We start from the raw sequence: 15,825 nt of genomic DNA on the forward strand, positions 1-15,825 counted from the left end.
ATTTGGGTGTGGACATGTCCAAATGGACAGCCCACACCTGGATGTACTTTAGACACAGACTTTTTAGGATGTTAAGAGCTGAAAGTTCTCCCAGCTGGCTGTTCTCAGGGCACTGAGGTCTAAGAGTCTTTCAATTCGTGCTTACCAGAAAGGCAGAGTGAAAACTCTACCAGTGTATAATGTCTGTTTGTCGTACTATTTCCTGACCTTTCTCTTGTGAGGAAGGACTAGAACAAAAAGTAGATTTTAAACTGCTTCCGTAGAGTATGTAGTAAATATATTTCTGCTTTTCAGGAGCAGGGAACATTCAGTCTTGGGAACACCCCAAACAACCTGACTGGATGAAGCTTTTTCTTTGCTGGAAGGGCATAAGAAGCAGATCTCTCTTGTAAATAGAGCCTGATGTGACTGAGCCACAACATGGTCATTCCCCACCTTCTTGGGGTCAGATTGGATGTTATCACTTCTCAGTTCCAGGGTTTTGCCAAATGGCTGATATTCCAGCAGTCACCTAATCTGGGTCATCAATGACTGCAGTTGCTCAAATTCTGCTTGTGTGCCATCTCAGAATGCAGTAGGTACATTTGGATAATCTCAAACTACTTCCTAAAAGGAAGATTTGGGACTCTGGTGGTGGAGGGAGTGTTGGAGAGACCGTGAGTGTGCACATGCTAATGAACATAGGTACAGCATGTGTATTGACCAGTTACTACCCTACAGTGATGTATTTGCCAGGACAAAGAAATACATTGGGCGTGTACCAGGGCACAAAAGTCAGTTCGATGCAGCTGACTGGGGCAAGTGCTGTTCTAGTGCATGGCTGTAAAGAAATGTAGCAGTACCCTCTAGGGAAATCTTCAGATATTCCCACACCCCCCTCAGACCCCTAGTAGAGTCACAGGGAAAAGATGTGATGACCTCCTGAGGAGCAGCATCCGAGTTAAGTTTTATCTGCACTTTATCAGAGACAGGAGATGCAGAACATAGACATATGCAAATAAAATAACATTCTCATCTCAGTTGAGAGGTCCAACTACATGATTCCCACCACAAATCTGTAGCCAGCCCTGCTTTCTCAAAATACTCTGTGTAGGTTTAAAATACTGTGTCTTCTGCTTCACCACAGTCATCCCTCAGATTTTTACTCGGTAATTCCAACTTCCCATCTCTCTAGTGTAGGATAGAAAGGGGGTTATCTGTCATGATTGGAATGATTGCAGTGGCCTGGGTTGGAGCTGCAGATTAGTCAAACATGCTGGAGCAAAATCACCTGCTACGTGGAGAGTGATTGATGTGCAGCGCCATAGCTTGCTCTTTCTACACTGGTGATAGGAAGTCCTGCATTACAAGGTGCTGCTAAGGTTCTTCTCTGCTGAAGTCTGGGTTCTGTGAAGGGTTGAAGATGTGAGTTCCTCACTAAAGGCACCCTCCAAGATTCTTTGCACCGACTGCCGTACCTTTGCCCTGAAGTCCCGTCCCACAAAAACATAAAGTGGGGGGTTGATGCAGCTGTTGGCATACGCAAGTGCTGTAGAGAGGTGGTCCCAAAGGATCAGTGACTCCATCAGTCCTGTTCCAAGACTAGGTACAATGCAGAGAATCCCAACTACATGGTATGGAGCCCAGCAGATGAAGAATGCAGCTACCACAAACACAATTGTTCGCAGCATCCTGTTGTGTGGCTTGTGAAACTGATTTGCACGTGTTCTGAAAACAATGAGGGCGTAGCAAATTGCCATTATGCCAAAGGGGAGCACAAAGCCAAAGACAACCCTAGTGATGTTTATTATCACATAGGCAAGGGGTATAGAATAATTACCTTCGTTAGTGTTTCCCCACAAGTCACTATAATTGTAGGTTGAGTATTCTTCCTCTAACTCATTTAGAGACACATTTACAGGATCATCTATATAATCATCAACTCCGAAATTGTACCGACACTCCGTTTTGCCATCGTAAATGCTTGTCTCACGGTAGTAGAAGACAGGGCAGCAGAAAATGAAGGCCAGGATCCAAATGCCACTGCATATTAGCAACATAAATTTCACTGTTCGGTGGTTCTGACACCAGACAGGTTTCATCACCAGGAGGCACCGGTCAATGCTGATGGCCACGAGTAGGAAGACACTAGCAAACATGGTGAAGATTATGACTGATGGAATGACTTTGCAGAGGAACCAGCCATAGGGCCAGTGTTCATGGAGGGCCAGGTGAACAATGGAAAACGGCAAGGACAAGCAGCACATTATGTCAGCCACAGCAAGGTTTAGGAACCAGACAGTGTTCACAGACCTTTTCATTTTTAGACCAGCTACCCAGATCACCAACCCATTGCCTGGGATACCTATGATGAAAACGATGATGAAGATAGCAATGGAGACAATTGATTCCGGTGCATAATATACAGCAGCCTGTTCCTGTGAACTGCTATTGCCCAGGGCTTGAGGCATTCTGCAGCTATAAAACAGAAAGCAAATTAGTAGCAATTCACATCCTTCTCCCCAAATTCCTCTCTTAACCTTTACTGAAGCATCCCTGAGTCAGGTGACAGTACAGAGCTGTCCGGGTACAAAGGCATTGGTCTATACAAGTTTGTTACTGATATGCCCATTGTACACCTTCATCATTCTTGTGGCTAAGTTATGTAAGGCCACTATTCAAGCAGGGCGCTCTATACACTTATGTTCTCCTATCTCTGTCACCCCCTTTGATTTCTGTCTGGTTCTTTTTAGTCTGCAAAGTGCACCTCTCTATTCACATGGCCATGCTGTCCCCTGGTGTGTTTCCTGATTGACTTCCGTCTTCAGAAAGGCAAATCAGCATTTTTAGTTCCTGTTTCCTTTAAAATGAGCAATTTCTTCTGGCATAACTGGCAAAATACATTTAAGTTAAGAAAGCAATGCCTGTCTTGCTGAAATAACCCTGCTTCACTTTCTGGGTATTACAAATAGAATAGATAGGACATAAACTCTGTTGGCTAAGGGGTATTTTAGGGAAGTGTCAGTGACCACTTCCTTTTCCTTTGCTTGTGTTTTGAGCTGTCTGCTGGTTCCTTGGAAAGCTTATCTTGATGAGGAGAAAGGCAAGACACTAATGGTTTAAGACTCTATGAAAGACAAGAAATGAATGTTTAAGAAGAACAGATAGATATTTAGTTGTTGAAATAAAAATGAAAACACAGAGTAATGTCCTTGAGCCATTTTAGATATGAGGTGTCTTATTGCAAGACAATGAAGCTGACCTACAGCACACTTAAGTGACATTTTAAAACTATGATCTTACTAGAGGAAAAATGTTAATTGCTCAATTATTCTTGGACTTAGTAAATTTAGAAAGGAAAAGAAAATCAGCAAAGCCAAGACAGAACTGAGAAAAAGAACCTGATCTTCATCCTTTAGGCATTAAGATAATTGTCTATAAAATTCCTGTTAAGTAAACCCTTGCTGAATTGATGGAGGCAGTTGTGCTGCTGAAAGGTCCCTAAAACTGTTACCAAAATGCAAGGAAACTGAAGAGGGAAGAGCTGAATACAGCCTGCAGAAGCAACTGAGAAGACATCAATAAGACAACTGACCATCTTTTAACCTCTATTATGCCAGTACTTAAATACCAGAGACTGTTGTATGCAGGGCTAAATATAAATATTATTTTTAAAAAAATTTCAAATCATCAATCTCATTCTTGCATAACATACAGTCTGAATGTGGAGCAATGCGTAAGTGTTAGAACTCCTTCACTAAGAAGAAAATGAGATAAACAATTGTAACAAACATCATGATTTATCCATTTTTCAGTAATATCTGCTAAGAGACTTGTAGGTAGGTAAGGGTGACCTGCAAGGAAGGCTATGAAGGAAGTTACTGGAACACTTAACTTAAAGCTGGAGGCTTAATTTAAAATTCTCCCAAGTTTCTTCCATTTCCTGTGGTCTTGCTGATCCATGTAGAAGCAACTTTTAGAGGGACAACTGGCGAACAGTGCTGCAAGAGCTGAACCCTGCTGCCTCTCCATATAGCTACAGAAAATGGTATGAAGGGGATAGGGAAACAGGGAATGCTGTAAAGATAGTAACGCAAGTCCTACTCCAAAGTAAACTGAGGGATGAATCAATTAGAAGATACTGCCCACACTAGTTTTTCAAGAGTGCTAGAAGGGCTGAAATGTGGTTTGAAAATGGAAGGGGAAACTGGAGGAGGGAGAGAGGTTTTCAGGAGTGAAGAATAATAAATGGCAAGTAGAAGAGAAAAATTCTCCAGCTTATGATACCTACCTGAGTGAAGCAGTTATTTCAGTGTGTCAGGGAGCAAGTACCATCAGTCCTGTCTCTGGCGCGACTGAAAAAACTCACATGACATTTTAGGAACTGCATCTTCTTTTCCTGCATGCGCATGTGTGTGCCAAGTGTGTTCTTTCACCCTGATAAAATGACTCATTTGAATGTCATTTGAAGATTTAGATATCATCTGCTCATAAAGAGTCAAACCACAGGAAGTCTCTCAAAACTGTCAAAACAAAATAGTGCCCTAAATAAAGCACTAATAGAAAACACAGGAATGATAATCACAGACATATACTTTACTACATTCTGTAAGTAAACTGAATGACATCTTTCCTGGTGGCACAGTGCTGACCTTTGCTGGAAGTAATTCATAAGTCCAAACCCTGCCATGTTGCCGTCAAATGTCTGATCTGTTATTGTCTTGTAGCCACTTCTACATCTTACCAGGTCAGCACATTCACCTAGCTAATCCCATTTCTAGGATTCTTATCAATCCAGATCAGCTTCTGTCCCAGCTTGAGACAGTTTACTTCATCAAATACGGAACACTGTACTCCGCAAACCACGACTGGTCATGACAAAAGGATTTTCATCTGCCTCTTACTTTTCAGGGTATTAAAAGTCTATTTTTAAAAAGGAACTTGACTGACAAAAAGTTAGAAGTGGTTAACTGAAATGCTGATTTGCACAAAATGTGGCAAGACAATAAAAACGGAAGACTTCCAGGGCAAGGCATTTGTAATGCTTAACAAGGGGGTTCCCCCTCACCCCTCACAATTTGGGAAATCAAGACTGCTAGCAGAAATAACAAAGCCCAGACATACAAGAATCAGCCTCAGTATTTTGGTTTTGGTCTGGAAAATGAAACATGACAGAGCAGAGTTCTGTTCCTGAGTGTGTCTGTGAAAGACACAGATGCTGCCTCCAACACAAAACCAGAAAAAGAAAGACAGGCCAGGGCTGAGCTGTACCCACAAAGATAGATAGGCAGCCAGCAGCCTGCCAGGAAGATTCCTCTAGCTTCATCTTTTTCTCAGCTGCCATCCTTCTGGGGGGACTCCTTGGGCCCAGACTGGCAGCGCTGATAGGAGGTTATTCCTATGGGCTCCTCTTGGCTGAGGGACACACAGCCTGGTCACCACCATGGGACCTGCCAGTCAAGCCCTAGTTTGCAGGAAGGTTCTTCACCAGTTCTATCCTCCAGGTTAAAACTTCTCTAAGCTTTGATGTCAATTCCAAACCATCACATTGTATTTTACTCTGGCTCTCCCTGTTTCCTTCATGATAAACAGACTGAGTTAGCTGAGAAAGGCTCTAATTCATAGTATCACTGATTAGTTAAAGTTGGAAGACTGTCTGGAGACTGTCTAGCCCGACCCCACTGCTCAAAACAGGGTCATCTAGAGAAGATTGACCAGGACTGTGTCCAGTTATGTCTGGGTATCTCCACAGAGATACCACAAACTCTCTGGGGCAATCTGTTCCAATGTTCAACCACCCTCAGTAAAAACATGAATTTTTGAGTTCAGATGGAACTTCCCATGTTTCAGAGTGTCCACATGGCCACTTGTCCTGTCACCAGGCTCCACTGAGAAGAGTCTATTTCCATCTCCATTAATGCTCCCATCAGACAGATAAAAAAATCCCCCTAAGCCTTTTCTCTTCTCCCCTGGCTGGATGCGGCTCGGAGCAACCTGGTCTAGTGGGAGGTGTCCCTGCCCATTGTAGGGAGGTTGGAACTAGATAATCTTTGATGTCCCTTCCAATCCAAATCATCCTATAATTCTCTTCTCCAGGCTGAGCAGTTCCAGCTCTCCCAGCCTGTCCTAGCATAACAGCTGTACCAGTCACTTAATTACCTTAGTGGTTCTCCACATATTTCACTCCAGTATGTCCACAACTCTCTGCTGGTGGAGAGTCCAGAACTGGACCCAGCACTCTAGATGAGGCCTCACCAGTGCTGAGTAGAGGGGCAGATCACCTCCCTTGACCTGCTGGCAACACTCCTCCTAATCCAGCCCTGGCAGATATCAGCATTCTTTTCTACAAGGGGCACATTGCTGGCTTATGTTCAACTTTTTGTCCACCAGGACCGCAACATCATCATTCTCTGCAAAGCTGCTTTCCAGGTGCTTTTCCAGCCCCCAGCATTTATTAGTACACGCGGTTGTTCCTTCCCAGGACTCTTCTCTTCTCCTTGAACTTCATGAGGTTCCTGACTGCTTAGTTCTCCAGGATGTTCAAGTTCCTCTAAATGGTAGCGCAGACACCTGGTGCATCAGCCACACTCCTACCAGCTTTGTATCATCTGCAGACTTGTTGAGGGTGCATGTTACTTCATCATCCAGGTCATAAATGAAGAGTTATTATGGAACCAGTGTCAGCTGCAGCCAGACACCACTAGTGACTGGTCTCCAGATGCATTTAGTTCTTCTGACCGCCAGCCCCTGAGCCCAGCAGCTCAGCCACTACTCCACCCACCTCACTATCCCCTTATCTAGCCCATCTGCCATCAGCTTGTCTATGAGAATGTTCAGACTGAAGTTTATCTTGATGTCCAGGCTCAACTGGCCAGTGCAAGTAAAGCTGTAATGCAAGTTGACGTGTATTGCCATTCCTGGTTTCTTACTACAAAACCGCACCAGTCTGTCAGCTACTAAACAGTTACACCCATGTGCAATTCTACAAACATGACCAGCAGGTTTAAAAAAGCCTCCCCCCTGCAAGAGTAAGCAGGTTGTCTCTGAAACACTTTGGTAAGAACTGAGAATTTCACTTGTATTTTCTATTTCTTCTACTTTTGCAGTTCTCAAAAGCTTTGTAGCCCCTCTCCAATCTTCCATTTGTTTCTCTGCAGAGGCATGTCTAGCTAGCTATGATCTTTCACACAGTGGAAGTTCCATCCAAGACTTCTGCTGTTCTTTGGTTTTCCTTAATTGAAGATTTCTGTGTGGGAAGAATATGGATCCTTCATTGCTTTCATAATCTGATTTTAAATATGTTCTATTTCAAGATTTCAACCTCTCTGCTGAATCCTTAAAAAAAAAAAAAAGTAATAAATAAATAAAAATTTAAACTTCAGTGGTTATTGGCAGTGTTTTGTATTTTTTTGGTCCAGAGACGCTTGTTTGAACCAGGCAGAAGAATGTTATGTCCTCTGCTGGTTAAGTCTCAATGGAATTGAATGGGAGATGTATTCCTAGCGTTCTGGTGCTGCTTGTGAGTCTTTCCTCACATTCCTTATAATAGTTGGCCCTTTGCCACTCCCTCATCCGAGATGCTCTCCTTCTAGAGCGACTGTAGGAGGACTGTGGCACGCTGAATGACAGCACTGTAAAGAGGTAGGTGAAATTTAATACCGCTGATTGTGAATCATTGAATTTGGAAAAGCAAGCGTAACTATGCACATGGAGGGGTGTACTCCCGGTGAGTTATTAGTGCTCAATGAAAAAACTTAGCAGTCACTGTAGGAAGTTCTAATGAAAAATTAGGTCAACAAGCAACTCTATTCAAAAGGTAAATGTAAGCTCCTTCTTGGATTCTGAATGCTGTACTGGTCCTTGATCTCAAAGTTATAGAACAAGAAAAAATAGAGAGAATGATGATTAGACAGCCATGGCTGGAAATGGCTCTATCTGCATTAACTAATGCTATTCCCTACTGGGAGGGAGGGAAAAAAAAGAAAAAAAGAAAAAGAAAGAAGAAAAAAAAAAGAGCAATTCCTCAAACTTAGTGATGTTTCAGTGATTATTTTTGCCTTGACACCTCCAAAGGTGGTGACTCCACCACCCCCCTAGGCAGGCCCTTCCAGTGCTTGACATGGAATGCTCAGACACGGCTCTGTGTAATTTTGTAACTTTTCTTATGCCTTTTCTTCCACTTTTCAGAGTAAACATTGGTACTTTTAGAGACTCAGTCACAGGATGCTGCACAGCAGTAAACTTCAACACCAGTCTCCACTGAGAAGCACCATTAAAAGAGTGGTTTAAATGCCGCCAGCCTTATCGTTCTTGATAAATAAACTAATATCTACACCCTGACTTTGGCCACATTTTGGGGGAAGACCCACTCCTGAAATTAAGCTTTGCATAGCTGGCATTTCCGTCACTTCCAGCAGCAAAACCGGTCGTGCTTTGTGTCGCATTTCCTTTTTGGTTTGCTCTTTTACCAAAAAGCCACCTAATCCCCGCACCACAGAAAGAACATTGTCACTTAAACCCCCGGGTTTGGCCCAGGGCGGCAGGGGAGCAGCCCCCGGGGGCTCCAGACGAGCAGGTCGGTACCGTGTGGCGGCACAGCCAGCCCCGCTCCTCCCGCCATCCCGCCCGGCACCTCCCGCTGCCCCAAACAAACATGGCCGCGCCAGCCCCGCTGCGGACCTGCCAGGCCCCAAGATGGCGCCGGACGCCGCTGCTGTGTCAGAGGCGGCTCCAAGATGGCGCCCTCCCGCCCCCGCTCCGCTCTGCCAGGATCCAAGATGGCTCCCTCCGCTTCCCCGACGCTGTCCGCGTCTCGCCCGGCCGCGCCGGCGCCCTCAGGCGGTGTCTGCCCTCATCAAAGATGGCCGTGGGTAGCGCCGCTGGTCACTAGGCTCCCGCCGCTCGCTCCTCGAAGGGCTTCGCGGCCGACATGGCGGCGGCCGAGCTGGAGTATGAGTCCGTTCTCTGCGTCAAGCCCGATGTCAACGTCTACCGCATCCCGCCGCGCACCTCCAACCGCGGGTACAGGTGAGGGAGCGTGCGGCGCCCGCGATCGCCCCGGTTCGGCCCGGCCTGGCCCAGCCCTTGCCCGCAGGGCTGGCAGGACGGGCAGTGCAGCCGGGGGCCGGGCTGTGCCGTGCCGTGCCCCGGCCTCGCCCCTTGGCAAAGCCGTGTCCTGTGACCGCGAGCAGGTCTGGCCATCCCCTGAGCCCCCTCCAGCCGAGCTTTGGGGGAGCCGCCGGCTGGAATTGCCTCCTGTGGGCAGGTGGTCAGCGCCTGAAAGTAGAGGAACCTCCTCTCCCTGCTGTGGAGGAGCAGGGGCTGCCCTGTTAATCGGGGCAGGAGGTGAGGGCGCAACCTGCTCTTCCAGGCAGAGCTGACGTCTGCTCCCGGTTTGCTGGGTTCCCTGGGATGTGACGCTGATGTGATATAACGGCACGTTGGATTTGGCTTGGTGGCTCTCGCAGTGGTGGGGAGGAAGGCGGGAGGAATTAGAGGTGATTTTTAAGAAGAGGCTGCAGGACCAGCAGTTAGAAATGCCTTCTCTGGTCAGCCAAAAGCAGCAGTGTGACTGTGTAAGCTGTGCCCACAGGCCTGCTGGAGAAGGGGTTTGTGTACTCCCTGAACCTGACAGACTGTAGGCGGATGTTGTGCCTGGCCGGGGATATTTGTTTCCAGTTGTAAAATCCTGTAGATTTTACAGGACCAAGCCTGCCACAGTTCAAGAAGCGTTTGGACAATGCTCTCAGGCACATGATGTCATTTATGGGGTGTTCTGTGCAGGGCCAGAAGTTGAAGTCAGTGATCCTTGTGGGTCCCTTCCAACTCAGAATATTCTGTGATTCTGTAGGTTGGGTTTTTTCTCTCTTTCCTTTTTTTCCTTTTTTTTTTCCTTCACAAGAGTCTGTGGCAAAGAGTGGGATGGGTCAGTCAAGGTCTGTGTGTGCGTTTTACCTGGTGTAAGTCAGCTGCGTCTGGGTTCAGAAGTACTCAGTGTTTTTTTACAACAGTAGGGTAGAATAATGGAGTGGCTTTTCAGCGTGTTACTAATTAATTTTTGGGATCCTCCCAGTGCTCACAAGTCACTTACTAGTTGCTTGTGGATTTCCTGTTCAAGTGAGCTTCTGGGCTTCTGTCTTCCCTCTTTTGCAAGCTTATAAAGGTGAGGAATTGATGTTCTCTGGCCTGTGTCTCTTTCCCTTCACCCAGAGATGCCAGTCACAGTCGTGTGTCAATTGGCAGCAACAAGAGAGGAGCTGAGACCTCATGTCTTGTTTTGGAAGTGGAATGAGGCAACTCAAGGTGTTGAGGGTTTGGGAGCAGAGACTTCTGCTGAGATGGCTGGGCAGAATTGGAGAGGCCGATTATGGTCAGTGATCAGCTGCTCTTCTTTTCAGGGCATCTGACTGGAAACTGGACCATCCAGACTGGACAGGGCGGCTTCGTGTCACCTCCAAAGGCAAAACTGCTTACATAAAACTGGAGGATAAAGTTTCAGGTAGGGGAAAGGCTGTGCCTTGGCAAGGCTGTGACTGTGATTGCTGCCCGTGAGCTGGTGTTTCTAAGCCTGCCCAGAGCTGTGCATGGCAGCCCTGGCCACGCTTTAACAAGCAGTCGCTCTCCTTAAAACCTGATTCTTTGTCTGCAGGAGAACTTTTTGCCCAGGCTCCTATAGATCAATACCCTGGCATTGCAGTGGAGACCGTGGCAGATTCCAGCCGCTACTTTGTCATTCGAATTCAGGATGGGACTGGTGAGTTAGGGGCCAATGTATTTGCCACGTGCTAGGGGTGGAGGATATCCAGGTGGAGCTGGGAGTGTGCCAGCAGGATGGAAATGGTGTTGGGAGTGCTGAAAAGGCCAGGTGGTGTGCCTGGAGGGGTATGAGGGCAAGGTAAACAGAGGAGGTTCTCTGCATTGCACAGAGTCTGGGGGCTGGGCTGGGAAGGAGCATTTGGTTTCCAAGCACGTCCCATGGGAAGAAGGGTGCATCCTGAAAGCTAGGGACAATGAACTGCTGTGAGCTGCTGGCATCCAGCTGCAGGTGTGTCAGAGAGAGGTAGAGTGGACAAGCAGAAGGATTTGTAGCCCAGTTGCAGGGTACCTCCAGTGACTACTCCCGTCTCCTTGCTAGGACGAAGTGCTTTTATAGGCATTGGCTTCACGGATCGGGGTGATGCCTTTGACTTCAACGTCTCTTTACAGGATCACTTCAAGTGAGTTTTGCTTTTCTGGAATGCTGGTTTTCCTCTCGTCTGTAGAACGTGGTGGGTGGTGGTGCATGCTCATTTAGCAGAGGTTTCTTTGGGGTGGCCCTGAAGCCCTACTCTGGCAAGGGACACTTGAGTGTGCTGCCAGCTGTCATGCAAGCTGAGAGCCCCTGCAGGGTTCTGCTGTAAGTCTTAAGCTTAGGTCCTGTGATGCTCCAGGTGCAGTATTAAACAGCCTCATGGGTTTGTGGCGCTCCCAGCTTTGTGCTGTGCTACACCAGGGTAGGGAGGTAACTGGTTTGACAAGGCAAGGTGGTTTGGTGGGATGGAGAGAGAAACCACACATTTTTCTAAAACACTGTTCCTTTTTGCCACAGGGTCTCATGTCTTCCTCTCTTCTTTTTAGGTGGGTGAAGCAGGAGACTGAAATCTCGAAGGAGTCCCAGGAAGCTGACACACGTCCGAAATTAGACTTAGGGTTTAAGGAAGGGCAGACCATCAAACTAAACATTGGGGTAAGCACACCAGTTTACCCTGCTTCTTTCTGTGGATATGCCAATGGAAACTCTTCTTTATACTTCTTTTTTATTTTTAATACAGAACATGACGTCAAAGAAAGGAGGAGCAGCCAAGCCCCGTGTGTCTGGATCAGGGGGCCTAAGTCTGCTGCCACCCCCACCAGGAGGCAAAATAGCAGCTCCTCCTATACCTCCCCCTTCTTCCACAGCCATTGCCAACCACGTCACACCACCACCTGTGCAGAAATCCAGTAATGCGAGCAGTGCAGGTAAACCTTAGCCCTGAGCCAGCAGTCTCTCAGACATGGGCAGGTGCTGCTTCAGCGAGCCCGTGTTCAACCGAGTGCCAGCAGTGCCCTCTGAGACATGGTGTGTGCCAAGGGTTTTTCTCTCTTTGGCAGCTGCGGTGTCCCCAGTGCAAGAAGGATGTGGACCTGTTATATTGGGTCCAGAGGAGGGCCATGGGAATGGTCAGAAGGCTGGAACACCTCTCCTTTGAAGAAAGGCTGAGAGTGTTGAGGTTGTTTAGCCTGGAGAGGACAAGGCTCTGGGGAGACCTTTCACTATGTGAAGGGAGCTTGTAAGAAAGATGAAGAAAGACTTTTTACCAGGGCCTGTAGTGACAGGGCAAGGGGTAAAGGCTTAAACTGAAAGAGGGTAGATTTAGATGGGATATAAAGAAAAAATATTTACCATGAGGGTGGTGAAACCCTGGAACAGGTTGTCCAGAGAAGCTGTGGATACCCTTTCATTGGAAGTGTTCAAGACCAGTTTGGATGGGGCTTTGAGAAACCTGATTTAGTGTAAGATGTCCCTGCTCATGGCATGGCAGTGGGATTAGATGAGATGATTTTTGAAGGTCCCTTCCAACTTAAGTCATCCTGTGATTCTGTAACAAAGAGGTTGCTTCAATCTTCTGGATGCTGTGCTAAAAGTGTGACCATGCAGAGGTGTCTGGGGAGCTGATGATGCCTTTTTGAAGGCAGAGACTTCAGCAGTGCTGTCCACAGGTTTGAGTGAGAAGAAACCATGAGCTTCTGAGTAGGCTCATGTGGTCCCAGTGCATGGTTTGTACTGTTAAGGTGGTGCCTGTTTGGCAGCTGTTATGACTGCTGAGCTTGGGTTGAGTCTGAGCCTTATGTCTGCTGGGAGAGACATATAAATAAAGTGAAAAATCTGCCAGGTGGTGTGCTGAGCAGAGACTGAAAAGTTCCTGAAGACAGCGTACCCTTGGAGTGTCAGCTGGAGGTTCCTTGTGCATTGAGCAAAAGGACAAGCTGTTATAACAAACCCCTCAGAAAGTCTAACTCCTGGAGGGAAAACTGGAGTCCCTGAAGGGGATTTTCTGCCCCCGCATCCAGGAGTTTGTTTAAGGTGACAGTTTAAATGCCTGTGGGGTTTTCTTGATAAGCCTGATGTATTTTTTTCTCTCTCTCTTCTGCCTTAGATATTCTTTTAGACTTAGATGCTCCTGCAGCTGCATCCAAGGCACCAGTATCAGCTACTACAGACCTCTGGGGAGACTTCAGCACTGCATCCAGGTAAATTGTGATGAATGGAACACAAGAAGGGTAGTGTCCTGATGGGCGTGGGAAGAACCATAAGTCAAGAAGTCTTACTGGATCTGCTCATTTGATTCTCCTTTTTTTATTTCAGTGCTGTTCCCAATCAGGCTCCTCAGCAGTCCAACTGGGTCCAGTTCTGAATGATCAAAGCAGTGGAATGGGACAAACTGATGACCTAGAGGCACCAAATGGGATCAGAGGGGGCACAAACCTCTCTAGTCTTCAATCAAATTGGGACAATCTTTCATTTTTAGATCAGACCTTCACTTAAACTTAGTATTTTTGATCCCAGTGAACCTAAAGAGAACATACTGACTCCTCCCAAGATGGGCAAGGAGGAAAGAGGTAGCCTTATCTCCTCCATCCACTTGACCATTATATGGTACATCCTAGCTCTTTTTCCCTGTCTTTCCATACAGGGAAAGCAAGAATCTTGAAGAAAGTGAGTACGGGAGGAGGCTGGGTAGGTGCCTCTGGGTTCCTTGTCCTTTAAATTTTCTATGGCTAGGCTGTTGCTTTTTGTGGCTGCTTTCAGTAGTGACTGCAGTCCCTGCAGCTTGCGGTGCTGAGGGCAGCTGCATTTGGCTACACCTGCTAAACGGAACCTCTAAGGAGATAGGTCTTGACTCAACACAAAACCCTCTTGGATTAATGACATCTGTGATGAGGAGTGACCCTCCCCATGCACACACTACTCTTCTGTCCTTGCTGCAATCCTTGGTAGTGCTGGATTTCCTCATGCTCCTGTGGGAGGAGTCGTGCAAGTCCTTGAGTAGACCTGCTGCCTTTGCGCTGTAGTTCGGGTGGGCACCCCACCTCGAGGCTCCTGATTTGGCTTGCAGGTTCACTGGAGGAACTTCACTCATTTTAACTCCTTTCTCCCCAAGCAAAGGCCTCACTGTCACTGAGCTGTTTTAACTGGAAATAGCTTTAAGAAAAAAAAGTGTGGTTTTACAATTTGGTAGTTACTTGCACTAGATGACAACCAGGTGATTTCCACCACTCAGCATTTCATGTTCCTGCATCACTATCCTGAGCCCTGGCCTTGTTTTGTGACTTGGCACTGTGTTACAAGTATTGTATATCCACATATCCACAGTAAGAATTATGGTGGGAAAATAGATGATTCTCTGATGAAGGGACAGTCTCCTTCCCCTTTTCAACTCAAGAAATGTATAATAGGCTCAATCCTGAGATCTGTGGGAGCAAAATTCTCCCACCTGTGTTCCTTATTATGACTTTTTTTTCAATCCAACTTTCAGGGATGTGAGCTGGTTATTGGGACTTAGATTTTTTTTTTTTTTAATGTGTCCAAGCCCCCTCTATTTCTTATGTGGTTAAGGGAGTTAGAGGTAAAAGGCCATGGCTTTCTACTTTTTTCTTTAGGAGAGTTTTCTGAGGCCCTTCAGTGTGGACAGTACTTCAGCAGTTGTGGATATGATCTGGGGTGTAAGTGTTGATTACTCTGGGTGAACTCACAGGGCAGGCCAGAAACCTCACAATGCTGAATTGCTACCCTTCATGCTGGCTCAGAAGCCAAAACACTAGCTGGGAAGGTGGTCTCAGTGACTCTTGGACAGCTGTACCCACTTACTGGAACACTAGGGCTTTGGTGCTTTGCTGGAAGGCTTCTTCCTGTTTTGAACACTCAACACAGCAACACTTCTGTGTCTCTAGCACACCTTAGCAAGGAAATTTTTCCCTTTGGGCAAAAATTTTCTGGTGAGGCTTTTTTTTAAAAGAGTAGTTAGACATATGCACCTTGTACTGACAAAGGTCTCTTGTCATTTTTGTCTGGCTACACTTGAGGGCATTTTGGAGACGGTTTCACTTAGACCATCCCTCTGGGGAGCAACATTCTTGAAATAGCTCTAAAGCTGCTGCAGTTCCACTTGCAGAAGTGGGGACCAAACTGCTCTTGGATGTATTTTAAATAGTCATTTAACCCTGATTCCCTGGCTCTCTTGGTGTTTACCCCTGCCAGCCCTCCCCTGCCTTCACAGTCACTCCTGCAGTCTCACTGTACTTCAGCTCCCTGCCTCCTGAATTTGTGGATGGCTGTAGTCTGCAGGCGAAGTCACAGACTCTGCTGGGTTGGCATTTTGTTTTCTTTGTCTTTTTGTTTGCTCACATCCTTGTGAGGTCCTGTCATTTCAACTATGTATCAATTCCCCAACCAAGGAAGTTCATGGCACCAATTAACAACTAACTAGGAGCCTCTTCTGTATTGTCTTAGTATTCTGGAGATAATATATTATGTATTTGAAAAGCTGAAGAAGCAAAAATTAAAGATATATGTATATAAAGCATAAGATGTACTGGTGCAAATGGTAATTAAACAAGTAATACTGGGGAAAAGAATGTCACGAGTCTTCTAAGTTGTCAAAATTGTTTTTGCTTTGGAAGCCTCTAGGTTGAAGGTCTTCATGTCTCCAGCAAGATCCTCACAGCGTACTTATCCTGCATTTGTGTTGTGGCCTTGCAGACTGGACAAGAGCAACTTCAGGAGTGATGGGTTCAGGCTCTGTCTGGGCAAAGAGGTAGGAGTGTGGA

General features: G+C 46.4%; 2 protein-coding genes across 3 annotated transcripts; one reads left to right on the plus strand and one right to left on the minus strand.

Annotated features, from left to right (window-relative positions):
* Positions 1-940: 940 nt before the first annotated feature.
* On the minus strand, positions 941-6,652 carry C3AR1 (complement C3a receptor 1). 2 transcript variants are annotated; one of them, XM_069031169.1, is made up of 2 exons: positions 6,235-6,652; positions 941-2,457 (listed from the first exon to the last, which is right to left on the minus strand). In XM_069031169.1, the coding sequence occupies exon 2, from the start codon at positions 2,448-2,450 to the stop codon at positions 1,344-1,346; it is 1,107 nt and encodes a 368-aa protein (XP_068887270.1). In that variant the 5' UTR covers positions 2,451-2,457; positions 6,235-6,652; the 3' UTR covers positions 941-1,343. The 2 variants fall into 2 exon arrangements, with proteins under 2 accessions (XP_068887270.1, XP_068887262.1); XM_069031161.1 differs by lacking the exon at positions 6,235-6,652 and adding an exon at positions 4,271-5,146.
* Positions 6,653-8,822: 2,170 nt separating this feature from the next.
* Positions 8,823-15,633, plus strand: NECAP1 (NECAP endocytosis associated 1). Its single transcript, XM_069017517.1, has 8 exons — positions 8,823-9,006; positions 10,377-10,477; positions 10,628-10,732; positions 11,114-11,195; positions 11,596-11,704; positions 11,790-11,976; positions 13,155-13,248; positions 13,364-15,633. The coding sequence occupies exons 1-8, from the start codon at positions 8,909-8,911 to the stop codon at positions 13,410-13,412; spliced, it is 825 nt and encodes a 274-aa protein (XP_068873618.1). The 5' UTR covers positions 8,823-8,908; the 3' UTR covers positions 13,413-15,633.
* The last annotated feature ends 192 nt before the right edge of the window (positions 15,634-15,825 follow it).

This window comes from Aphelocoma coerulescens, chromosome 1 (genome assembly GCF_041296385.1).
Source record: "Aphelocoma coerulescens isolate FSJ_1873_10779 chromosome 1, UR_Acoe_1.0, whole genome shotgun sequence".
In the NCBI taxonomy this organism is placed as follows: Eukaryota; Metazoa; Chordata; class Aves; order Passeriformes; family Corvidae; genus Aphelocoma; species Aphelocoma coerulescens.